This window comes from Ovis aries, chromosome 15 (genome assembly GCF_016772045.2).
Source record: "Ovis aries strain OAR_USU_Benz2616 breed Rambouillet chromosome 15, ARS-UI_Ramb_v3.0, whole genome shotgun sequence".
NCBI lineage: Eukaryota > Metazoa > Chordata > Mammalia > Artiodactyla > Bovidae > Ovis > Ovis aries.
This window is the reverse complement of record NC_056068.1, coordinates 81,696,278-81,705,858: the sequence shown is the minus strand read 5'-3', so window position 1 is coordinate 81,705,858 and position 9,581 is coordinate 81,696,278. Positions and strand designations below refer to the sequence as shown.

At 44.0% G+C, this 9,581-nt stretch overlaps 1 protein-coding gene across 1 annotated transcript; it reads right to left on the bottom strand.

Moving 5' to 3' along the window:
* Positions 1-1,093: 1,093 nt before the first annotated feature.
* On the bottom strand, positions 1,094-6,870 carry MS4A3 (membrane spanning 4-domains A3). The gene is made up of 5 exons (XM_042233601.2): positions 6,554-6,870; positions 5,846-5,902; positions 5,423-5,581; positions 3,838-3,939; positions 1,094-1,951 (listed from the first exon to the last, which is right to left on the bottom strand). The coding sequence occupies exons 1-5, from the start codon at positions 6,641-6,643 to the stop codon at positions 1,880-1,882; spliced, it is 480 nt and encodes a 159-aa protein (XP_042089535.2). The 5' UTR covers positions 6,644-6,870; the 3' UTR covers positions 1,094-1,879.
* Between the last annotated feature and the right edge of the window lie 2,711 nt (positions 6,871-9,581).

The window sequence follows — 9,581 nt, the reverse complement described above, 5'->3', positions numbered from 1 at the left end:
TACACGTCCCTCTCCAAACTGAGGTCTCGCCATCTGCCCCTCACGCATCAAAGTCAGACACACTAAAGCCTCTGGGGTGCTCCCTGAATATCCCCAATTCTCTCCTGCTTAGAGGCTTTTACATATGTTAGGCTTCTTCCTTTTTCCCTTCATCATGCTAACTCGCAGTCATCTTTAGGATCTCAGTTTAGGGGACTTCCCTGGAGGCCCAGTGGCCAACACTCCACACTCCCAATGCAGGGGACCTGGGAACTAGATCCCGGGAGCCAAGACTTCCTGTGCCACAACTAAAGATCTCATGTGCTGTAACGAATACCCAGTGCAACCAAATAAATAAACAAATAAAATTGCTAATGTTCTTGAAAAAAAAATCTCAGTTTAGGAGAAAAGTCTTCTCCCCAAAATTGTTATTTTCATCTCTTTAACCTGGTTTAGAAACTCTTTCTATGAGCTTCCAAAGATTCCTACACTCTTCCGATCACAGCCCTTATTGCTCCACATTATAACGACATGTTCCTGTGGGCCTGAATCTCCCACAAAGAGCAACCAGGGAACAGAGACTGGCTCACTGGCCACTGCATGCAGAGCGCACGGCACGCAGTAGGCACTTTCTGAATAGCTGTTCAACGGATTGAAAATGAAACAAATTATATTTAATGCGCATGTATGCATTTCTTCATAAATTACGTATATTTTACATATATGTATCATCTGGAGAGGCGAGAATTGTTAGTAGAGAAAACTACAGAAAAATCTTTGCACGTATGGCAAACAGGGAGCTAAGAGAACCTTATAGGTGTGAATTTATGGACACCGTGGATGGCTCAAGAGAGGGAAATTAATTCATAAAGCAGAAATATAAGTCCATCAGTGGTAGATATACAAATCAGGAGCCAGAGATATCAAAAAGAACAGCAAATTGCTACCTGAGAAGATGGTTGTGGATGTCACTGGAGGGGACGGGAGGAGCCACATGGAAGTGTGAGGGTTTCTGCCGTCTTTAATGCACACCCATCTGACCACCATCTCACCTCAGCCTTACCAGCACAAAAAGACCACCAGCAGCAGCAGCAGCATTATCAGACAGCTGTGATTCTATTTTCACATCTGCTTTATTTCTACTTACTCTGCATAACAATGAATAAGATAGTTGGTACTGTAATACCTATTTTACAGATGAGAAAAAATAGATTAAGTTCACACAGACAGTATCAGAATTTGCACTCAGGCTTGGAAGAGTCTAAAGCTTTAATTCCTTCTTCTCTGCATTACAGATTCTCACTGTCCTTTGAAGGACAAATATTGATTTTGCTCTCAAAGACCCCCATCTAAGGCATCATTTTTGTATCTGGACATGTGTGAATTTCAGCAGTTCACTGAAAAAAAGGCTTCAAGACTTGACCCTCCTACCTCAAATACAGTAAAAATTTATCTTAATGTTATTTTGGTTATTTTTTGGACAGTTTTTGCAATGTTGGTGTCAACTAAAGTCAAGAAGCATTTTTCTGTAGTGGGAAATGTCTCACTTATTTTTCCTTCTCACTGGGGTTGGAAGTTGGAGTTTAGAAAGAATACATGAAATAAGGAGTATTCTCTCTGCCTTTTTTAAACCTTAGAAGACAATGAAGCAGGCAGGTAAGAAGAAAGAGAACTGATTTCTGGGAACAATTTTAGCGTGGTGATCATAGCAGGTACAAAAGAAAGGGTGCCTAGGGAAGCACATTTGTCCTTCTATCCCCAGGACTTATGAGGGAGTTTACAGTCAGGACCGAAAGGATTGAGCCCTAGTTTCTCTCGATGGGCACCACGATGGCAGAGACGTGGTTCACAGGCTCGTGTTCCCTGGAGTTCCTGGATGGAGCACTGACTCACTGGAGATTCAAGACTGAATTTCCTTGCTTTCATTTGGAGGCATTCTTGATTCCCCAGGATTAGAAAGGGAGGAAATTGCCTGGAAAATAAAACAACATCAAACTCCAGGAACAGGATCAACATGGCCCTCTCCTTCCAATTATCATCATGATCAACGCCAACAATACTCATTCACTGATTATCACTGCGCTCAAATATTGTATACAGAGTCCTTATAGCAAGCATTAAAAATGAACAAAAACAGTATATGTCTGGCTGAGTCCTTTTGTTGTTCACCTGGAACTATCACAATATTGTTAACTGGCTATATGCCAACACAAAATACAAAGTGTAAAGGAAAAAATGGACAAGGACATCTTCAGTTTAAAATTAAGATAGCCCAAATCCAGAAAGAATTTGTGGGTTTTCCTGGAAGTATAACTAGAAAGTGACAAGTTTAAAAAATAATAATTTAATCCTATCCGTGTGAAAAATGTATGCTCCTATTTAGGAATGATAGGACCAATAAGGAATTAATATCCAACATATATAAACAGCTCATACAACTCAACATCAAAAGAAAAGAAAATTCAGAAATGGGCAGAAGAACTGTGTAGACATTTTTCCAAACAGGAAAAACAAATGACCAACAGGTACATGGAAAGATACTCAACGTCACTAATCCTCAGGGACATGCGAACCCTAACCACAACTAGATACCACCTCATGCCTGTCGGAATGACTGTTATCAAAAAGTCTCCAAGTAAGACATGTGGGTGAGAATGTGGAGAAAGGGGAACCCTCCTACAGCCTCCGCTGTCGATGGGAAGGTAACTCGGTACAGCCACCGCGGAAACCAGTATGGAGGTTTCTCAAAGAAATAAAACAGACCCACCATGACTGAGCAGTTCTGCTCCTGCGTATACAGCCCCCAAAACTCCAAATGCTAACTCAGAGATACACGCACTTTAACGTCCATAGTAGCATCATTTACAGTCGCCAAGAAATGGAAGCAACACACGTGTCCATCAACAGATGAACGGAGAAAGAACACAGAGCTACATCCCTAGAGATACAGGCACATCCGTAGACATTCACATTCAGTATAGACGCATTCACCGGAAATACCTGCAAACCACGAAAAGGAACAAAAGGGTGCCGTTTCGCAGCAGCATGGATGGACTGGGAAGACATTGTGCTGAGCGAGAGAAGCTAGACAGAGGCGGATAAATGCTGCACGATATCACTCATGCGGACTCCAGAAAATGCAACAAGCAAATGAAAATAGTAAAAAAAAGAAGCAGACTCACAGATGTAGAGAACAAACTGGTGGTTATCAGTGGGGAGGGGAGGGCAGGTTATATAGAGGGGAGGGAGGGGAGGGCAGGTTATATAGAGGGGAGGGAGGGGAGGGAGGGGAGGGCAGGTTATATAGAGGGGAGGGAGGGGAGGGAGGGGAGGGAGGGGAGGGAGGGGAGGGAGGGGAGGGAGGGGAGGGAGGGGAGGGAGGGGCGGGCAGGTTATACAGAGGGGAGGGAGGGGAGGGCAGGTTATATAGAGGGGAGGGAGGGGAGGGCAGGTTATACAAAGGTGAGGGAGTGGGAGGTATAGAGGTGAGGGAGGGGAGGTACCAACTATTGGGTATAATACAGGCTCAAAGGTGAATTACACAGCTCAGGGAATATAGCCAACATTTTGCAATAATTATAAAACGAATATCATCTTTAAACATTGTATAAAAAGTAAAAATTAATTTTTTTAAATGCTCTTAAAGATGAAATACACTGCTTCCTCTTGTATTTTTAGGTTAGAATTCTTTTCCAACCTTCATGCCAAGTCTAACATTTGTACGAGCTATAACTCCAGGAACCCCACAAGTCATTATCGTATGAAAGTTTCTATCCAGTTCCAAAAGTCAGGGACAATCTTAAACCCTAGAGGGAAGGTGCGGATCATGTGAATTTTAAGTCATTTAAACAAACCCACCTTTCTTAAATGGCAGCAGTTTGCTTTGAGCCACAGGGCTATGACAGAGCAGGCTATGCACAATTCCAGCAAGGTGAGGACCAGCATCAGTGATATGAGACCCTAGAGGGTATGATGCCACAGATTAGATCCAGTAGAAACGCTCAGAGGAGACAGAAAGGCCAGCAGGAAACCAAACTATAACCCCTACCCTCCATAAAACAAGGCAGAGTGAGGCACAGTTAGATTTAATACACAGCCACACACCAACACACTACATGAGGCACAAGGCCCATCTAAAAGCCTGTAAACCTTTTTCCTGGAAAGAGAGACACAGGTGCTTCTGTATCAACCTATGTGAAACAGCTATAGCGGGGAAAGTGCTGACATTACCGTTAACATCCACCAGCTGGAATAGCAGTAAACCCAGGAGATGCATAGGCAGCTTAGGAAAAGGGGCAAAAGGAACCCTTTCATCAGCTCTTTACTTGTGCTCCCTAGAGGTTTAGGCATTAACAGTATGCCTACAAACTAAAGAGTGAGCTGAAGAGTGAAACACAAAATTACTGGCTCCTTCTACATCGGTGAGGCACCTAGAAGAAACAAATGCTAATCCCTCTGGAGAGAAACGCTTCCAAAACACACACACACACAAAATCAAACCCATATAAATGCAAACTGAGATTATTAAAAATATAATGGAGAACATTAGGACTCAGACTCCCATGAGTAGCATCAGCAAATAGGAAGATTAAGCCAGTAAAAAACAGTTCACAAATCATGGGAAAATAAACAATTTGGAGGAAAATATTAATTTCTCAGTTGACTGTAGAAGAGGGAGAACACGTAAACACAAGCCAAAAAAAATACTTTGGAAAGGCTATTAAAGATTTTCCCTTTTAAAATACCACACTCAGATAAATTCAAAAGAAAAGCCGTTCAAAGCTTCAGTGAGTCATTATTTGAAAATCCAAGACCACAGAGAAAACTGTAAATCTCCCAAGTTAGTTTCATTACGAAAACTGTGAAATCAAACTTTTTAAATGTAATCTCTCTGGAGAATGTAACAGTATCAGTAGCAGTGTGTGCTTTGCATGCTAATTCGCTTCAGTCCTGTCTGAATCTTTGCAACCCCATGGACTGTAGCCCACTAGGCTCCTCTGTTCATGGGATTCTCTAGGCAAGAACACTGGAGTGAGTTGCCATGCCCTCCTCCAGGGGATCTTCCCCACCCAGGGATCAAACCTGCATCTCATATCTCCTGCATTGACTGGTGGGTTCTTTACCACAGGTACCGCCTGGGAAGCCCATTAGCAGTAGCAGCAGTATGTAATAATAATCTAATACAGTATGAATTGTGTTAATTACTTATCAAATATTAATTTACATAATCTTTACATATAATAATTTAGTCTATTACTATCCTCATTTCAGTGATGATAAAATTGAAACACAAAGAGGTTATCTTATTTGCTCCTTCAAAGCAAAGCTACTAAGTGGTAGAACCAAGATTCAAATCAAGGCAGCAGGGTGCCTGATATATTAGTTCCTCTGTACTTTGGATTGTTGAAGTACTTCATAATTATACATAATTTTTAAGACATACGTTTGAAGAGGCTTCCATGTAAATGCACAAGGCAGGTGGCTGGGAAGACTGACAGTCCTTGAGTAATGGGTCGTTAGCAAATAAATTCATTGAGAGATAAACAATCCCGACCACTGCGACGGAGGCACTGGCAGAGTGCATCCCCAAACTGCTCTCCAGCTGCAAGAGAAGAAAAGGTCATCACTTCAGACAGGCAGCGCATGCTGCGTTCCTAGGGCTCCAGTTCATCTAGGTGAGCAGCCACGGAAAGGGCTTTACACGCCCAGCTACAGCCTAGTCCTAGAGAAACATCAGTGAACCAAAACGCTCCACCCCAAGACTCAGGGTCTCGGCTGGACTCACCCACCTCTACTCTCCTACCGCTAATGGGTGAGCTGTTTCTGCTCCTGTGATCACAGAGAAAGAGGGCGAATGGCCACTTACCAGTGTTTTTGTGGGTTTTTTCCCGGCTAAGAGAGATAAAATTCCCGAAACAAGAAACTGTTCGAAAATAGGAAGTGAAGCAGAGAAAGGAATATGTAGTCTTAATCAGCAGATAACGACCAGCAGTTGTACAAAACTTCTCAAATTCACCTTCTAGAACACAAAATTACACTTGATTCTACTCATTATTTAATACAAGTACAATCTTAAATGACTTTAAATTTTGCATAAGTGTGTAAGACTTTCATTTTGCTTTGTATCTGGCCTTTTACAGGTTATATGGATATGCCCAGTCTGACATATAACAATACACATATTCAATGTAATATAATTATCTTTATGCTTGGGTTTACATTAAATATAAATAATATTCACTTATATTTAATATCATTCTCATATTCTTACCCAAGCTTCAGACAATGTGTTTCATTTATTGGACTAGGTGTTCTAAAAATCTTTTATACATCTAAATGTCTATATGGACATACAAATGTCTATTTTGACGTAATATTAGTTCCACGAGTCTAATTTTGATAAATGGAATTCTTTACATGTTCATGGCATTCTCAAAACTCCAGTGCATTCTTTGCCTCAAAAATCTCACATTTACCAAGCCACTCCTAAAACGTGAGGGAAAAGTTGCCCAAGTACATTCCTAGTAGCGGCAGCTAAGAAATGATATTCAGTCAGTGGAATTTGACTACTCACAAATATAGCCCCCCATGTGGAATAACCTGTGTAAACAACCGAGAAAAAGAAGTAACTGGGGGGATGGGACAAGTTTTGTACGGAATGCATGAAGCCACCCAGAGCCAGAATTACTGCTCCATTCAGGATCTGGACCGCCTGCAAAAGGAGGGAAAAAGAGAAAGCGTGAATGACCACGTGCTGGCCCACACTGGGGAGAGGTCGCTTCACTTAATTTTTTCTCTCCCATCGCGGTTTACTGCAGGATAGTGAATATAGTCCCTCTGCTCAATAGTGGGACCATGTTTACCCACCCTACACGCATATTAACGTCACAGTTTGCGTCTGCTCACCCCGGCTCCCAGCTCACCCCTCCCCGCCCCCCACCCCTTGTCAATCACGAGTCTATCTGTATCCGCTTCTGTTTCCTAGTAGGCTCATTGGCGTCATGGTTTAGACTCCACACATAAGTGACATCATATGGTACTTGGAGAAGAGATCACTTTAATTTTCCTCAAAAAGGAGATATCAGTGCTTGAAATGGTCAAAAATCAAGCCTAGATTAACGGGGCGAGGGTCTGCTCTGGAAGGCTTGTGTCCCTGCGATGCCCACTGATTCCGACGGCAGCGCTCATCGTCGCCTCTGCCGCCGCACCGAGTCCATCCTCACAGACTCCCTTCGGAAAAGCACAGAGTGAGGGAGACACGGCTGAGCACAGCCTGGCCCACTGGCCTCCCCGCCCGCCTCGGGCCGCAGCTCGGCGAAGCCCGTTCTCCAGCCGCGACCGGGTGTCTCCCACCGGGAGGTTGTGCCTCCGCGTGTCTCCTCTTCAGGGGCAAAATATGCCCCCGTCTTCTTAAACCGCATGACCGATCCAGCGATGAGTAACTCAGAAATCCCCATGGAGACATAAACAAGGTTCCCCATGGGATGGTCATCGCCTTCCCTCCTGAAGAAGTGCACCAACGGAGCCTGACTTACCCCGAGGACTTGCAGCACCTCCGGGTGGTTCTGCGACCGGGGGTCGGCGGAGCGGCCCCCCGCCGCCGCTTCCCCGGGGCGCCCGGGGGCCTCACCCGCGCGCGCCGCCCGCAGCTCTGCACCATCAGCTTCCTGGGAGGCCATCTGGGGTCTCGATGGCTGTCAGAGGAAAGAAACCCAAAATGTTGATGCTTTCCCTTTTATTGCTAACTAATAATGGCTTTTTGTTTCCACCGCAACGAAAGGGTTCCACTTTGTCTAGATATCAAAACAACCCTCCACCAACGGGGCAGAGGTTTTACACCGCTTACTCCCTTTTGATGTTGGAGTAGCAGGCATCGTCAGACCACTATACGAGGCCTGGGAACAGCCCCTCACTCTGTAGCAGTGCAGACGGCCCCTTTCTCTCTTTTACGTGCACGCATATACTATGCGGTCCTCTTCAGTCCTGGACATCCACGTTCTAGACGGAGCACCGATCGCTCATGGGCGGAGGATAACATTAGTCACATTCTAAGATAACAACACGTGTCATTTGTTGAATATTCACAGCTATGTGCCAAGCACCGTCTACTTTCTGTGAATTTATTAACATACTTAATCCTGCCAACAACTTCGTGGTACAATACTATTATCCCTATTTTAAAAATGAGAAAACTGAGGCATAGACAGCTTACACAGCTTTCTCAAACTAATACAGCTTGTGAGTTCAGATTCTACTTGGGATATCTACTTTAATGTTCAACATTTTTTAAGTCATTGATTTACATAGCGATATATGGAATAAATCACAATGGAGAGAGTTTAAGTACCATGGGGAAGCCAGGTATAAATCCAGATTTGACCACTTCCTAGTTGTATGACCTAGTAGTGGGAATCTCAGTTTTAGCAACTCTAAAATGGACATAATTTTAATTTCATAGTAACATTGCAAAGTCCAGGCTAAGAAGAATATCCAATAGGTCTCCACTTTAGATAGAATATTCGACTTGCTAACATGTACGTGCTGTGGCTCCCCACATGGCGCAGTGGTGGAGTCTACCTGCCAGTGCGAGAGGCTCAGGACATGTGGGCTTGATCAGGTCAGGAAGATCCCCTGGAGTAGGAGACGACAACCCCCTCCAGTGCTTGCTTGACAACTCCCATGGACAGAGGAGCCTGGCGCGTGGTATTCCCTGGGGTTGCCAAGGGTTGGACACAGCTGATCACAAACACGCACAAGGCAAGTGTGTCTGCATCTGTGTGTGTCCATGAGTACATTTTCCCGAAGAAATAGCTGCGTGATTGTGTCCAGCACTTTCTCACTATGGCATCAGAGTAGCAGTCAAATTCTAAGGGGAGGCATCCTCATAGTTAAATGTTCAGCAACTGAACAAAAGACCCTGAAGACATTCTGAGCATCCCACTGGCTGGCAACTTTGACAGACAACAAGAAAAGTGGGCTTTCTGTGGAGAGGGAATCTGTTTTCTTAATTAACTTTCATTGGAGTAGAGTTGCTTTGCAATGCTGTTAGTTTCTGCTGTACAGCACAGAGAATCAGCTATTTGTGGACATATACCCCCTCTTTTCTGATTTCCTTCACCACAGAGCACTGAGTTCCCTGGGCTAAAAGTAGATTCTTGTTAGCTATCTCTTTGCAAAACATTTACAGAGACACAGACGCAGAGAACAAACACATGGACACCCAGGAGAGCGGATCTGTAGTATTTACCTTGGAGGCTTCAGACCTTGGTTGAATTATTTTCTCTTAAGCCCACCTCATTACAAGCAGGAGACACTCAATAAAGATCGCTTATGGTACCCTTCCCGGAAAACAGTAGCCTCTTTTAACTCAGGCTTGATGCAAGATTTTGCCTTACACCACACTTTAAAGGAGTCAATGCCAATATTTTGCTGGTGGCCTGTGGAGCGTGCAAACCACATCTGGGTCTGTGGCCCCTCGGGTTTCACTGTGCTTTCCTGAAGGGTAACTGTTGATTAGGTCACTGGTGTCAGGAGTAACTGTCTTCCAGCTTTGAGATGTTGCTTAATACGTTAATAGAACCAGAAATACCAGCAGAAACATG

Excerpts from the sequence above, each read along its gene's own strand:
- MS4A3 (XM_042233601.2), bottom strand. The coding sequence starts at position 6,643 with ATGCATTCCGTACAAAACTTGTCCCATCCCCCCAGTTACTTCTTTTTC. Across the intron at positions 5,903-6,553 it reads CCACATGGGGGGCTATATTT|TTTCTTGTTTCGGGAATTTT; the intron begins GTGAGTAGTCAA and ends ATTTTCGAACAG. Across the intron at positions 5,582-5,845 it reads AAAAACCCACAAAAACACTG|CTGGAGAGCAGTTTGGGGAT; the intron begins GTAAGTGGCCAT and ends CTTCTCTTGCAG.